Source organism: Poecilia reticulata, chromosome 6, assembly GCF_904066995.2.
Source record: "Poecilia reticulata chromosome 6, P_reticulata-male-v2, whole genome shotgun sequence".
Lineage (NCBI taxonomy): Eukaryota > Metazoa > Chordata > Actinopteri > Cyprinodontiformes > Poeciliidae > Poecilia > Poecilia reticulata.
This window is the reverse complement of record NC_088835.1, coordinates 12,936,131-12,952,622: the sequence shown is the minus strand read 5'-3', so window position 1 is coordinate 12,952,622 and position 16,492 is coordinate 12,936,131. Positions and strand designations below refer to the sequence as shown.

General features: G+C 37.1%; 2 protein-coding genes across 5 annotated transcripts in view; both read left to right on the top strand.

The window, feature by feature from the left end:
- Positions 1 to 672: 672 nt before the first annotated feature.
- Positions 673 to 2,524, top strand: LOC103461402 (C-C motif chemokine 4-like). Its single transcript, XM_081607956.1, has 3 exons — positions 673 to 935; positions 1,665 to 1,782; positions 1,873 to 2,524. The coding sequence occupies exons 1-3, from the start codon at positions 767 to 769 to the stop codon at positions 1,985 to 1,987; spliced, it is 402 nt and encodes a 133-aa protein (XP_081464082.1). The 5' UTR covers positions 673 to 766; the 3' UTR covers positions 1,988 to 2,524.
- Positions 2,525 to 5,918: 3,394 nt separating this feature from the next.
- The window catches only part of LOC103466361 (septin-7-like), a 38,407-nt gene continuing 27,833 nt past the window's right edge, over positions 5,919 to 16,492 (top strand). Inside the window, exons 1-2 of one of the 4 annotated variants that reach the window (XM_081607951.1) lie at positions 5,919 to 6,201; positions 11,416 to 11,512. In XM_081607951.1, the coding sequence (XP_081464077.1) occupies positions 6,163 to 6,201; positions 11,416 to 11,512 (136 nt within the window). In that variant the 5' untranslated portion in view covers positions 5,919 to 6,162. Of the gene's footprint in view, positions 6,202 to 10,773; positions 10,914 to 11,412; positions 11,513 to 16,492 lie in introns of those variants that run through there. The other 3 variants (XM_081607950.1, XM_081607952.1, XM_081607953.1) reach the window with 3 other exon arrangements.

Genomic DNA, 16,492 nt, shown 5'->3' with positions numbered 1-16,492 from the left:
GGAGGCTGAAAATAATGTAATACTTTCAACTTATTCATGACATTTGCTCTCTCTAAGACAAGGACAACACTCAAGCAGTGTCATGTCAAAAGACATTTTGTTATTGTTATTAATTGTGTATTTCCTGGTTGTGTTCTGAGTATTTATTAATTGTTTTAAGAACTTATTGATAATCATTGGCAGTATTAAACAAATTGATATTTGTTTATTAGCAGACCATGTTTTAATGTGGTTATTAAACTACTCTTATTAACCCATCTCTTTTATTGCCAGAGGTTTGTTTCTACAGTGTCGAGGGATGTTCTGGTCTAATGTGAAATATTGGATCAGACTCCAATACACCTTGTGTCTTTGTTTTTTGAGATGAGTTCTTTTTAGTTTGTCCGAATCCCCTTCAAACTCTTTTAATAAAACTTCAGATTCATACTGAACAATGAACAATTACTTATTCCTCTATGACTCAGATTGTTATTGAGGACCACAAAAAAAAAACCCTCGTTCAGATAAGAAATTCCCTGCTGGAGCTACAGCAATGAGGTTTTACTTTGTATACAGAGCTATCGGATAAAGCATCATGTGACCAGATTGAGGGCAAAACCTCAGTTTTGGTCAGGAAGGGAAACCACTCTCTTCCGCATTAAACATTTTAGGGAAGTGATAAGATACCACGTACTAGCAGACACAAAGAAGACCTTAAAAATATCTCCCATGTACGCAGGTAATTCCCCCCCACAAATGGAAATTGGGGTGGTGTTTCCCTTTTCTCATGTATAAATATGAAGGCGGATGGAGCTCAAACAGCAGAGGTAACAAGCTGAACTTAGCTGAGATTTTCAACCCACTGCTGCTCCCTGACACCAACAAACACACCAGGATGTCTCGTTTTGCTCTGTCTGCGATTGTGATGATGGTGGCCTTCATCGCTGTCACTGAAGGTAAGATGACATTTTGAAAATAGAAACTATTTAATACATTTAATCATTATCAAACTAATTTAAAATTCTAAAATAAGTTTTTATGATAAAATAAATACAGTGAGTTTAAAATATGCTGAACTACCTTACCTAACTGAAATAATAATCCATGGGATAATGTCAGGATTACATTCTCCTGACATGTAATCAAGATGTATTAAAGATATGCATCTTTAAATGCAATTAAATATGCATAAAAAATGCATATTTAATTCTTTAAAAACTTGTCAAAATATTGACGTTTAGCTGCTGACTTGCTGATAAATGAGCATCCACGACTTTATAGTTCATCGATTTTTAGAAAAGAAGTTTGGTTTTTTCAAACCGTACATATTGAAATTTTAGAAAAGAAGCATCAAAATAGATAGAAATAAATTTAATCTACACATAAACACACTTGTAAGTATATTCATAACTTTTTTTCTAAATCTGTGTTTTGATTTTCACATCAAATAAGTTCAAAATCTTCTGTCTTCTCAAACCTCACATATTTAATTTTGACCAAAATAATGTAAAGCAGATACAAACAAAGGCAGTCAGAGAAAGTGGAACAAGCACAGTCTCTACTATTTAAAAAGAAGCCATTTCAGATGTTGCCTTTTCACAGTTTAACAGGAAATTAAGAAAGGGAACTCGTATAGATGAACCTGATGATGTCTCTCAGATATTCACTCTGTTTTCTGTTGGCAGGCCTGCGTGGAGTTGGCCCAAAGAAGTGCTGCTTCAATTTCAATGACAAGCCGGTGTCAAAAGAAAGAGTTGTGAGCTACATCAAAACCAGTCAGCGCTGCTCCAACTCTGCCATCTTGTGAGTAATCACTGTTACAAAAGTTGCACCAGTGACACTGAACCTGCTCCTGAATCTGCTGACACTCTCCTCTTCCTTTTTCACATCCAGGCTGAATACGGTGGCCGGCCGTCAGCTGTGTGTCAAACCTTCAGCCCCCTGGGTGAAGGATCTCATCAGCTACCTGGACACCAAGAATATTTTTGGTGCAAACTCCAACCTGTAAACTTGACAACAATATGCCAACACACCAGCTTGCATAAATATGTAGGTTGTGATGCTTCGGTTTCTTACAGAAAACAGCAGCTCTCTTTCCATGATATTTACCAAATATTCTAATATTTTATGGTAGACTACCAAGATAAGTTGAAGGAGAATTCATTTTTATCATATAAATGAAGTAGGTTTTTTGTTAAATGCAACACTTTAAGTTCAACCAATAACTCTGTAAGCTTTGATTGTAGTTTGAACTGACCAGATAAAGTATCTATTGTAAAAGATAAATGTCTTCCAAACGAACAAAGTGTCATCTTTATTAAATAAGCTATGGTCTATTGCACTTGCTAATTTTTAAGGAACAAAGCAAAACTTTAGTTTCTGTAATTTATTTGTTTTTCCTGCTTTTTTTATGGTCATGCATTTCAACTCTCAATTATTGACAGAAGTATTGTAATCCTTTCAGATGTATGTAATCTTTTTTTTTCTGTATGCTTAAATCTATGGAACTTTTATAAAATAAACCTAAATTTCTTTAAAAATTCAACATCTGTTTCTTATTTAAATGTCTTTGTATTTGTGGTTGAAGCTGGGATTAATGTCCGTGTCTTTGGCTGCGCCACATCCAACTCTCTTTTCCTGTCTCTCAGAGGGTCCCCAAAATGTATTTCATACGTTGCTGAAAAGCCTTGAGTTTTGATTAAACATTGAAACTTTTCCTGTGTGGAGCAGGTAGTCAAATACATTACTGAGAGGTGGTGATTTTGACCTTTTGTTTTACACAATTTGTCTTCTAATCTTCAAAGTTCTTTGAGTCACTTTATTCATTCTGAAATTTTAGTCAAATTTCTTTGCAGTGTTTTTGCACAAAGATTGTGCAATTTCTATTTTATTGGTAGATGTTGTGATGGCGTTATCAGTGGCAATAGATAAACGTCTTCTACTCTCATCTATTTCACATCTATTGTTAAAATACTTCCAACGCAACGTAGCATGTATCATCTGTTTGGTGTGGACGTCGCCTGCAGCAAGATTCCATCTAACAAACAACGCCTTAATAACCTCCACATGAACCTCAGGTTGCGTAGGTGGATCAAGGTGAGGGTCATACCAAGCAGTGGAGAACTTCTCTGTCATTGGAGAGTGAGCACATAATCTGGGCCACAAGACATTAAACACAAGGCGGCCATGTTGGATTTTGTGATTAAGTTGGAGAGAAATATAAAACTTTTACACTTCGAGTTCCTACTTCAGCATATATTTGTGCTTATTTATGCAACTTGGAACTTGGAAAATTCCGTTTCTTTATAAAATCTGATGGACAATTAAAATGCACAAATCGATAACCTTTTTTCTTTTGCTTTGTTGTTATAAGAAAAACATAGCAATAAAAAAAACAAAGTGCTTTAATGTGGTTTTACCTGGAAACAATAGAATTTACTCAAGTGGTACTTTATATACAAAGTTGGATAACATTTTTAGCTTAGAAAGTTTAGTAATTTTTTTTAAGAATTGTGAGATTTTCAGTAATATTTCATTGATCAATTGTGAACACTAGATGGCGCAACGCGATCATTTAGCATCAGAATAGTTTAACGCCTGTAATCTGCCGTGCTGTTACTGTAATTGCCATAACAAAAGGTCAACAAGGAGGCAAGCAGTGAGTGCTTTGGTTGATGTATAATCTATATTTGTTAATATTCTTGAAAAGGGTTTAAGGCCAAGTGCTTTATAGCTCAATACCCAGTCATGTAAACACAGGGAGGGACAAAATTTTATACATAAAATGTCAAAAGTTTATATTATTATACATTCTGTAGCATTGGAGGGCAATGTGTGTAATTGTAATATGTTGCTAAATTTTTAAAGTTGCTGATGCCCTCGTACAATTATTTTGTTTCTTCTTAAGTGCTTTTGTTTTGTTTATTTTGAGGATTTCAGCATGTAGTTATTTTAATTTGTCACATTTCATCTTTTTCTCTTTTCTTTTTTGTTTTTCAAACCCCCTGGTTTGAAAAATAATAAAAACACAAAATAATAAAATCATATTAAAAAACCACAAAAAAACAAAGCAAATTTTGGCTTAAAAAATAATAATAAAAATAATAAAGTTTCAGAGTAACCAAAATATAAATAAATGCAAGTCCATCTCAATTAATTACAATTCCATCTAGACGTCAATTTTTTTCCCCTTATTCAGTTCAGGCTTTAAAGTGTTTCATTCACAAATCAAGGACCCAGTGTCTGGAGAAAGTGGAAAGGAGCGTAATCCAAGCTGCTTGGGTGTAATGTGAATTTTCTACAGTCAGTAATAATTTGGGGAGCAATGTCATCTGTTAGTGTGGGTCCATTGTGTTTATCAAGTCCAAAGTCCACTCTACTAGGACATTTTGTTGCACTTTATGCTTCCTTCTGCTGAAAGATAATGACTTCATCTAGAGGAGGAACATATAGCCAAGGAGATACGTCTTGAGACAATTTTCAAGGCAGCAGTAGCTCAGCCAATCCCCCCATCCAGGAAAGTGTTACATAAGGTATAGCTTGATGTGTTGCAGCTACATCAAGCTATCAGATGTAGCTTGAGGTGAAAAATTTCATTAGGTGATACGACTTTATTAATCTGATGTTCATGTGATGCTATGATGTATCCTTTTCAGATACATCATAGGTTTTAACCAACACACTGAAGGTTTTTTCCCCCAGAGAAACAGCTTTCAGCAAAGATCCAGACACTTTCCCATTGTTATCCTTGTGATTCTTTTCCCCTCTAGTCTTCCTGATTCTTCCTGTTTCTATAAAACTGTTACATTGTCTGCATGTCGATGGTGTCTACCCCATAGTATATAACTGGATGGTGGTTCCACAGGAGAAAAGGCTGATAACTAAAAGCTCTGCCTCCTATTCTACTTTTCGAAATTCTTGAAATCACCAGCAAACCTGTTTATTCTTTGTGAAGAGCTCTATCAGGAACATATGGACCAATCAGGTCTCTAATGTTTGATGGAGCTTGATTTTAAAAGCTTTAAATGCTTCTTAGTTTGTTTTTGATGATATATGATGATATATGATGATATGCATCTGCATGAATAACAATTCATTCTTTTCTTGTAGTACTGGTCTTCTTTGTAGTCTTTTAAAGCAGCAGAGTTGATGCTGCTTTAAAAGACGTTGAACGCCCCACACCCACAACCAGGGGCCTATCCCATTTACGTTTGACCAATAGGAGAACGAATGAAGGATCCCAGCAGATGAATGAAGTTACCCAAACTCAAGATAAAAACAGAGAGAATATGGTTGTCTTTACTTTCAAAATAAAAGTATGGACTAGCTTTTATCTGTTCTCAGCTTTTAAAATCTTGTAATAGATTATCCCATTTAAATGAATGAAAAGAAGTATATCAAAATGGTTTATCCTCCACAAGCATGTGGCAACAAAGGACAGGAACAAGTTGTAACCTCCTGCCAAACTATGTTAAGAATGAGCAAATGTGCTTGCTAAGGAATGAGAGTAGCAAAAGGTCTGAGACCAACCCTGATTCTGTTTACCACTAATATACCAAGATAAGGACAGTGATCGTGTGCATTGACATAAAAAGATATTGAAGTCCAATGAAGAAAATGTGCTTATTGCATCTGCTTCAACAGCAGATCAGATCTATAGCATGATAAATAAAAGCATAGTATAGTTGAACCTATCTTTATTTAAAAATAAAACTAGAGAATAACAAGTGTTCAATCACTTTCTGTGGAATATAGGGAAATGGTATTGTTTGTTAATAATAATAATAATCATCATTATTATTATTAGTGGCTATTATTGATTATTATTACTAGCATTATTAATCATCATTCATATTTATTTTTAATAAAACATTTTTTATTTTTATAAAATATATTTTGAAATTCTCCACCGGAAGTAGCTTAGTGGAAGTATCGCTGGTTTTCCTCGTGAAGAAAAACAGCCGTTGGAGCGTTTACCTCCTCACTGTGTTCTACCTCCTTGTACTATCAGTAAGCGGCCATATGTAATTTGACCCAATTCATTCATTCATTGACTTTTCCACGTTAGCTTTGGTGTTTTAGCGTAGAAAGCAGCATTTTTCTGCTAAGCTCCGTGACTCCCTCCGACGTTCCTCGGTGTATGCCTCGGTGAGTGTCCGTAGCAGGCTGGGTGGTGACAGCATAATGATCGAGCGACCAGAGACTGCTGTTCCGAGCATCGCTGTAAGTCCATTTCTACCTCTTCCAAGAGTCTGCTTTTGAGTGCTTGACTAAAAATATATTACGCAGTGTCCCCACTCACATTTCTTAGTTTCTTTGTATGTTTGCAACACTATAATTTAGCCTGTTGGAATTTTGCCTTCCCGTTTTTTTTTTAGCCTCACTCTTGGTTAAACGATGTTAAAATATAACAGTCGTCATTTAGTCAGGGGAAGATGGACGCCTTCTTTATAAGTTTATTCTTTGGACAACATCATTGTGTTAAATTCTTGAGGAAATGAGACTGGTTCGAGGTCTTCATATAGGACAGCTTGTATCAGGAGGGACGTGGTCTGGTTTCAATTAAAGCTGGCTGCGGTGGAAAAAGCTATACTACTGCTCAGAAAATGCTAGCAGTGAAAGTATGCAAAGGATGCCTCAGTTCTTAGAACTAGATGCTTCTAATAAAAATTAGTAGTCCTTACACTTTTACCACGAGGAAGATGAATTTAAATGGATAAAGTAATGTCTTTTATCTAAAACATTTGCCATTAGATTTGCACAAAAAAAAAAAAGTGTGGAAAAACAAATACTGCAATATGAAGGAGCAATAACAGTATTGAAATTATACAAGGATCATGAATGTTTAACAATACTAACAGCAACAGATTCATCAACCATTGATTCGAAACGATTACCTTGATTGGATCTGGTGGTGAGAGGTTTGTGAAATACTGAAATCGGATACATTCTGCTTATTCATGAAATGTTTCAAAATTGAAAACATCTGTGTTTTTTTTTTGTTTGTTTGTTTGTTTTGTTTTTTTCAATTAGCACAGGACCTAATAGCACATTTTTGTGCCGGTTTTTTTTAACTTAAGTAATTCAAGTCGTCAAGACGGGGTATTTAGTAAGGTAGATGGATTTTTGTAGCACCACATTCACAACAAAAGTCATTTCAAAGCATTTCTCAGAAAGACAAGTCAGTTCAATCCAATCATACATATTCTAAGTTAACTACATACAGTCCTAGTGGAGCACAGTCATGAATCAATGCACTTAAGTTCAATTTATTATTCAAATTAGTTAAAAGGTCTTCTATCTGAGGAATCTCGGCTGACTGCATCGAGTCACTGACTTGAGATTGTATTTATTTGGCCAAGCGGTGCCTTCATGCTTAAATGAAGTATTCATTTATAACTTTTCCATTTTTTGTTGAATTCAAAGCTACTACATTTATTTATATATATATATATATATATTTTTTTAAAAAAGCTAGCAGCAAATTAAATTATATTTGGTTATTGTTTTCAGGAGTATAAACTAAACAATTGCCACACCAGAGCTCAAAGAAAACCCCAAATTGGCCAGGAAAAACTGGATTGTTCATCTCTGTTAACAGCATTTTAAAAACTTGAATTGCCCGAGCCGTCAAAATTACACAAAACTAGTAAAAACCTCTGCTTAAAATTCAAACAGAACGTAGTAACAATCTTCATTAAAGAAAAAAATGTGTTACTATAAAAAAAAAAAACTATTGACTGATTGCTTTATAGTAACATGAAGGTTAGAATAAATGTAATATAATTGACTCGTAACAGGCTTTGTATTCAAGAAAAAATGTTTTTTTTACTGTAAGATTCGCCTTATATCTCAAAGATACTGTTTGAATCAAATCCTGAAATTGAAAAGTTTATGGTGAAATTTGAACCTTGAAGGATTTAAGCCGTCATGTTATCATCAGTTGATGTTTTAGGAATGTATTTACTATAAACATCTTTTCAGACTACTTCTTTGACTGAAAAAGCTATTTTCAGTGGAATCAATCACTGCTTTGTCGGATCAAAACGTCAATGAGCTCAAGCTGGGGAGAAGAACATACACGCACATGGAGAGCATCATCCTAAATACAAGGTTCTCTTCCCAGATTCAAGTCAAATCTACTGGGTAACCAGGCGGCCTACTTTTTCGGTTTCATCTTGTAACTGGAAATATGTTTTGTATACGTTTTCAATCATTTTCATCGCCCAGCTGTCTGAACGTTGTTGGTTTCTATCGTTAGTGTGTTTACGGTGTCACTTCATTATAAAATTTTAAGCGCAAGCTCTGATTTAGAAGCCACTCACGCCTCTTTGAACGTCATTTCCACTTTAGGAGGGCTATTTTAACACTGTCACTTACATTTAGCAATGAAGGATTACTCACCACAACGCATGCTACCCCATGTTGTCACTCTGCATCTGTCTGCAATAAAGCCAAAGGTGACTGGCAGTGGCTTTCTTCGGCATAACAAGGTAGTGGTCATGCACAGAAAAATAGAAATAGCTGGGAGATAAGTGCTAAAAATACCAAAAGGGCACCGACACGGTTATTCTTTTCAAAAGCCTACACTCCTCCCTTTGCTCTGCTTAAATAAAGCAATACTTGATGAATTATTCATTTGGAATATGTAAAAACTCAAAACTGGAAACAGCTGATGAAGGCGGTGAGAAGGCCCGGGGATCAGCTGCTGCTGAATGCCTGTGGAGGGTGAGGGGCTTTGCGAGATGATGTCAGTGAGCCAGGCAGCTACTATCACCACTGGGTGGACTGGGGGATGGGGCTGCATGAATGGTATGGGCTGACTAGTCTTTTTCTCTCTCATCCCCCATTACTTCCTTTTTTTAAATTTTTTTTTTTAAAGTCCCATGCCTGCTGCTCTAACTGTTTTCTCGCTTTCTTTCAGCTGTGCAGATCTGAAGCGCACGCCTGTGTGCCTGCTTATTTCCGCAGAAACGTTAACCTATAAAATTCACACGAACGTGTTCCAACTGATCCACGCTACATCCATCTTACCTCTTTGTTACATTCACAGTCAGGCGGTTGTAGGAGCTGAACGTCGACAATCTGAACCACCACTTTCCTCCTGAAGTGCTAAAGTCAAAACTATGTGGGTACCCGTAATGTGGCAGCAGGGAAATGGACGGATCGTCAGAGGTGGTAGTTTATGTAACATACTCTGAGCATGTGAATGTGGGTGGATCAAACATGGAAATGTTGGAAAGTGCTTCAGGCTTGTTTGGAGTAGTTACTCCTGCTTTTCTGCTGCAAGCATCGCAGTATTGATGAGGTGAATAGATTGTGCCTGGGTTTTTTTTGTTGTTCCAGCTTCTTTGTTAATGTTGGCAAGATACTTTCAGTCTTTTTTTTCCCCCCACACTAAAAGCTGAAAACCTTTTGTGTGTTACTGGGTCTTTGTGAGAATTGATTGTGTTTTAACAGGTTAGATGTAAATAGGATATTAAATTCACAATAATTGTTGTTGTGACGATTAAGAAAGCTGCATGTGAAAAACGTGTGCCCTCTTCCTGATTTCCCTTTTTTTTTTTTTTTTTGGCTTGTTTGTTACACTTTAATGTTTCAGAATATCAAAACTCAGTTAAATATTAGTCAAGAACAACACACGTAAACACAAAATGCAGTTTTTAAATTAAGGTGTTTATTATTGGAGAGGAAAAAATCCAAGCAGTCCTGGCCCTGTGTGAAAATGTGATTGCCCCCTAAACCTAATAACTGGTTGGTCCACTCTTGGCAGCAACAATTGCAATCAAGCATTTGCAGCAGCTTGCAGTGAGTCTTTTAGAGCTATGGAGCAATTTTGGCCCACTCTTCTTTTCAGAATTGTTCTAATTCAGCCAGGAAGCAGCAAAAACAGCCCCAGACTATCACGCTACCACCCCCATGTTTTACTGTTGGTATGCAGTTTTTTTTAATGAAATGCAGTGTTTCTTTTACACCAGATGCAATGGCACACTTTTATCAATAGGTTTGAGAAAAACTAAGAATCCTCGTTTTGTTTACGTAAATATAAGATTTTTAGAAATGGCTTGTGGTTTACAGAATTTACAAAATGTCTACAATAATTCAGTCCAAGTCTGACTAGTTGAAGGGACGCAACCAAGGTGTAAAAGCACTGGACTCGGATGTAAAGTCAAAAAACATTGTCTTGAGTAAACTTGGCTACTAGGCAAATAAAAATAACTTTTAGAGCAAGTGAGTTTACATATGTTGCAAGTTCATGTAGGTATTAAAGTTGAAATGTTGAAATTAAACTTGCAGAAACCCTTGTTGGATCACTCTTGTTTTAGATTTGGTACCAGGTTGTATAAAATGCAGTCATGTGGCTATCAAAACCACGGATTGGCACTTGAGTGTATATTTCACTTCATCCTACACTTTTTGTATTTACCTTCTGAGATTTGCTGGACAACTCCTTTCATTCTCACTTCTCTTTATATTTATTCTATTTCCTAGACAACATTTAGATATAGTTTTTAAATCTTTCCAAAAAAAAAATACCACGTCTAATTGATAAACAAAATATTTCAGTACTGTATTTCTGAGGGAAAGAACATGGAGGTTTAGTATTTGGGGATGTGAGAAGAAGTTTTTGATATTGTTGACCACTGGGTTTAAGATGAACACCTAATCTATGAGTAGCTCCGTCACTTCTGCACGTTTCCATCTGTGCCGTGCATGACGGGAGCTGGAGAGGCCAACAATCAATTGTGTTTGCCCCATGTAGCGTGCAGGACGCTGCATGGTGATTGGAGGGTTTTTATAATGATAACAAGCTGACGGATAGAGAGACAGAGGGAGGAGAAAGAGAACAGCAGGGAGAGAGATGAAGAGATACCTTTGTGGCAACCAGCTTCCTTCCTCACGCCCGGTCGTACATGATGGACACGACTGAACACGTAGGACATTTTGCTGTTTTTAATATCTTCATTTGGCTAAATATGTCTGCAGTGAGAGAGTAGATGTTTAGCAGTCTAATATTTCCGTTTTAGTTGGAGTTACTAGAAAGTTCTTTGCATCATTTTCCAACTAAGGCCTGTTATTTCTCCTCTCAGCCCCCACCCATCCAAAGCAACTGTTTTTTCTCCAACTTGTATTTATACCAGCTACACTTAAGTTGAAAGGGGTTTTGTCGATGTAGCAAAGGAAAAATGCTAATTGCAGGTTTTGAAAAGGAGCAAGCTTTTTGCCTTGTTTTATCGCTGCATTTTCTTTTATGCAAGTGTGGAGAGGGGGGAAAAAAAGGGCTGAAAAAGTTTTTTATGTGTATGCATCCTTCTGGTCTTAGTAGGTTACTTTTCCCTGACCACGGCTACATTTGAGCTAATCCGAGTTTGATTGTCTGCTGTCGTTGTCTGCTTATCAAACACTGAAACGGAAATTTTGTCTTTCTTTCAGCAGCGGAACTTGGAGGGGTATGTGGGCTTCGCCAATCTCCCCAACCAGGTGTATCGGAAGTCCGTCAAGAGAGGGTTCGAGTTTACATTAATGGTTGTCGGTAAGTTGGAAACACCTACGCCTTAACCGCCAGCATTGCGTAAAAATGTTTGTGTCTGCGTTGAAGGAGGAGCGCTGCATGCACACCTGCACAGCTGACAGTTTCTTTAAGAGCGTTAGTCGTCGGCACAGCGTGACGGGGATGGAAACTTGTGGCATCCTGTGCACTCAGATGCTCAGGATGACATGCTGACAATTTAAAGAATAGTTTTCTGCAGAGCTGATGGCCTTTTTGGCCCGGCCGTAATAGCCTCTAGACTGCTGCTGAGTTGGGAAGAATGTGTCAAAGATGGAGAGTTTTTCTTGTTTTCTCCGTTGGCCCCTGGACATCTATTGACACATTTTTGTGTTTTAGGCCATTTCATTTGGAATGCATGCTGCCGGATTTAAGCTCCAGTGTAAGTGGCGTTGGGTGCAAAAACGTAGCTAAGCACATCACAGCAGCAGGGAAGTGAGCTTTGGCATGGAAGAACTGTGGGTTTGGCTGTACTTATAGACATCAAGCTGATACAGCTGTGATGTTTTTTAACTTACTGAACAGAACTCCATGTGAGTCGGAGCACTGAGTAATTAACACATTGATTTTTACACAATGAGTTCTGCAGAGCAGTGTTTAATATCTGGTGTAAAATTGATTGGTACAGAACACAGTTTTCTTTTCATTTTGAATTTATTTCAAATTAAATCTTTTCAGACTAATGCAGCTCAAAAGATCAAAAAGTGATTTCTGTTTTTCTTGAAGTAAAAGTTGCTCTATTTAATTAGAAACTTGTTTTTTGTGTGTCTGTCACCTAAGTATGCAAGACAACACAGACTGTTACTTTAAAAAGCTTTATTATTTTAAACTATTGTGCTTAGTACTGCCAAATAGCCATAAAAGGAGAACTTTGCATCTGAAACCACATCCTCCTGCTGCAACAAATAAAAGTAGATCATTACGTGATTTAGACTGTGCACAAAGGCAAAACATTAAAAGTATTTTTTTTGTCCTCAATACTGTTTTTAGCAGATTAATACCAAAGAGGTATTAATCTGCAAGAAGTAGAAGCAGAGCAAAAAAAAGTTACCTGGCCCTCCATCACTAAATGTTTTTAGTTCCGCTTTCTCCTTAATATTGACATTCATAGTCTGTGTAATTTTAATACTTGCTACTAAATGACTCTGCATACTAACCTGCTCTCACTCCAGAATTTATTCATTTGATCCATGCACAGGAAAACCAATCAGGTTCAAAATGACTACCCACTCTTCTTGGATTAGATTTGATCTGATAAATCTGCAGCTTGTGGCGACCCTGTTCTTTTCAGTGAAATTTGAGATACAAACACAATGAGGCGTCCAGACATATATGGTTCAGCTTCCTGTTTAGTGTCCATTAGCTGTGGACGAGCAGCACAGTGATGACTTGGGTGAGAATCAGAGATATTCACATATAACTTAAATAAATGTCTCAAGTCCCAGGAAGTCTGTATCTGGGTGGACACTTTTGGAAGAATAGCTGTTCTAAATTTAAACATTGCTAAATTTAGTACGTCTTTTGTGGTTATTTATTACTATTGAAATTCCTTTAACAATTTAAAATCAAACCAGACCTCAAATTTGAGGGTTTTTTGTTTTGTTTTGTTTTTGTTTTGTTTTTTGGAAAGCGTCAGGCAGTGGACTTGGAGGCTCAATCTTCCAAACACATTACTAACTTCACTTTTAATGTGATCTTTATTCCCTAAAGTTTCTCAAGATCCAAACAAGAGAGTGCTGTTAATTTATGTTTGTGATATTTAAGGGTTTCAAAGCTATTGGGAAATCTATGAGCTTATAAGGGAAAAAAAATAACTGGTTCAAATTTCCACTTTGTCTTTTACTTGTATGGCGGTTTTTTGTCAAAACACTAGCTGAACAAGAGTTTTAATATATGAATATATATGAGATTGCTTATAGTTATAGAGTTAACAGACATATAAAAGTCGGCTTACAGTGTTAGAAGAGCAGAAAGAAAACTCGACCAGCACTAAAAGAATAAACGGCTCGTCTAAGAGTATCGTTATTGTGTAAGAAGGGAAACTTACCAGAATTTCTTTAACTGTTTTTGTCCAAAAGGTTTTCTTTTTTTTCTCGGTGTGCCAGTAATTGTCCTAAATGTCCAATTTCCGTGGGTTGTTTCCAGAATAGTCCAGAGTCTCCTGGGGATTGTTCCAGTAAGAGGTCTTGAGACAGTCCAAGAATGCCTGGCAATCATTCAGCTCCTCCTTACAATCCAAAACAGTTTGACAGCCTTCATCAACAGTCTCTATAGTGGTGGAGTGTTTATGGTCGAGATGTTGCAGAGTCCCATCCGTGGCCCAAAATAATCTCCCCAAGCGTATCATGCAGTTTTGGCTGGAATCTGACAGTTCTGTCACAGCATTGTAAGAGTTTGTCTGCTGATTTTATCGAGTTGTATGGAGATTGTAAGTCTTTCCCATCCCACGTCTGGTGATCTTAGTGTTTTTGAAGTGTGTTTGTCTCATCTAGCAAATATTTAACTTCAAAGTTAAACCCTGACCCACTGCTCCAGCTTCTAGACGTCAAATGAAATTTGAGAATAATCCAAATTACCTCTGAAAGTCCAGCTGCTGTTTGTAAATCCTACGAGGGACTAAGGTCAAAAGGTTAAAAACTCCAATTAAAACCAGAGGGAGCTTTAAGAATAATACATCCAAAATACTTTGTCTGCCGACTGCTTTGTCCACAAATGCAGTCAGAGAAGCTTACAATGGAAAGAAGAGAAAGGAAATTCCAGTGTTGGACCGGAGAGCTGATCATGTTTTGATTTGAGGAGCAGCAGGACGAGGCAGGCTGTGAAAGTTGGTGCTGCTCTTGGCTTCTTGGTGAAGTGTGAAAACTTGGCTGGCTTTAGAGGTCTACTATTATTATTCTGTGGTAGATCTAAAACATACCGATGGTGGAATATGAGGGGACTTTTCTGATTCCTGGAGGTCACTCGCTCAAACTCCTGCTGCACAGACAGAAAGCTTCTTATGGGTCCTTCTGATCAGCTAAGAGGTTAAGTTAGAGTGCCGTAAAGCCTGCGCGCAACTATCAAAACTCTTAAAATGTTGAGTAAACCTGTAATAAGTTGTGACATTTATTGTACTGCACAGATGGTAATCAGTAATCTGATAGTTGTCAAGCCTGATAAAACTAACTGAAACTTTTATGTACTAAAGGTCTTACTTTCTGCTTTCATTGATGTTTTAATAAATATGACTACAATCCTTGCATGCAGGCTGTAGATTATAATAAATCATGTAAATACGGTTAAGTTGGCCATAATCTATATGTTAATAGACGTCTCTGTATTGACCTATGATGGCAGTTGAGGAGCTGCACATAGTGTGAAGTAAAAAAAAAAAAGGGGGGGGGATAAATTAACATGAACTTTACCTTTTATTTTCATCTTTAAGTGACACAGGATGGCATAAAAAATAATCATATACCGCGCCCTGCTTTTCCTGGTGATATTCGTTTATTGAAAGGTATTTAAACAACTCCATTAGCATAGTCAGCTGATGCTTGGTTTGGTAGCCTCTCTTTAGCCACAGCTCACATTTCCCACAATAGTTATGCAACAACCAGGTTTTGCACAGGTCTAACATCTTCAATGGAAAAGTATTGACAAGAAATGTACATTTACATCTGTTGTCTCTTGCCAGAAATCTTTTTTTTTCTTTTTCTGTCACTTGATCCCTCCCTAACATGCCATCAGAAACTTCTTGTCTGGTGGATTTTTCTTTTTCTTTATATTTTTTCCTCCCCTCTGTCCTACTTCCCTTCCCCTTCACTCTTTGGGGGAAAAAGCTGCTTCCTGCCCCCGCTTTGTCCAGCTGGTGGTTTGAATAGAAACTCTTGGAAAGATTAGTGAGATCCAGCGCCAGCGAGGAGATCTGAACAGAGCTGATAGTCAGATGAGAGCTTGGAGGAGAGGGGAAGTGATGCCTGTTTCACGCTGCTTCTGATGTGTAATGAGACCAGTACTTAATAGCTCTGTCATGCTTCTGCTTTGCTAAAGCAACCCAGGAGAGCACAGAAGATGCTGTGTGGGAGACTCACTACTGCAAGAAGAGTTGTGATGCAGATTGATAAATTGCATCACAAATTCAAAAAAAAAAAAAAAATTGTTTTTAGAAGAGATTTTTTTATTTATTTATTGTCAAGCTGGCCTAAAGATATAACACCATTTTTATTGTGATTGATATATTTTGAGGACAAAAATAAGTTGGAATGATTGGATCAATTACATTACTGTTCAAGTAAAAAAAATAAAATAAAATACACTGCCACGTCCCTCAATAGTATATAGGTTCTAAGTGGCAAACTTTGCTACAATTAAAGAGGTGATTGAGCCTTGAATGCATTTCACAGGTCAGCAGCAGTTCCCCTTCTGGGTCAGGAACAGTTTATCTGTCAGACTGAACCTTGTTTGATTTGAAAACTGTTTGCCTCTTGTCTCTGCTGCCTGTCTGCTTGTTGTCCTATAATCTTGCAAGCTTTGTGTGCGTGTGTGTGTGCTGTGCACATCCAGATAAGAGTCTGACAGGCTTAGGATTGACCGTCTTGCCTACTGACCTTGCAGAAAGAAGTGAATGAAGGGAGGCTTTGGTGTAGTTAATCTCCTGGCTTAAACAGATGCGCTGAAAAAACACACACAGACACACACACAGACATAGTACCACTAAGTTTAAACAACTGTTCATCATGTGGCTACTTAGTCATCCTCATACCCATCTCCAAGGATTATTTATGTGTGCTCAGTAATTTCCTTCTTATTTTGTAAATATTACACTAGTCAATCATATGGCAACCTTGCATTGCATAACTTTTCGAAAGCACAAATCATAATCTTCAGATAATTTTCTCCCAGATACTGTAGTGGGGGAAATATTGTGGTCCAGGTGATCTGCTCAAAATATCTGGTGTCTAAGGGAAGTACCATAATTTCTGAAAT

Excerpts from the sequence above, each read along its gene's own strand:
- LOC103461402 (XM_081607956.1), top strand. The coding sequence starts at position 767 with ATGTATAAATATGAAGGCGGATGGAGCTCAAACAGCAGAGGTAACAAG. Across the intron at positions 936-1,664 it reads CTTCATCGCTGTCACTGAAG|GCCTGCGTGGAGTTGGCCCA; the intron begins GTAAGATGACAT and ends TTCTGTTGGCAG. Across the intron at positions 1,783-1,872 it reads TGCTCCAACTCTGCCATCTT|GCTGAATACGGTGGCCGGCC; the intron begins GTGAGTAATCAC and ends TTTCACATCCAG.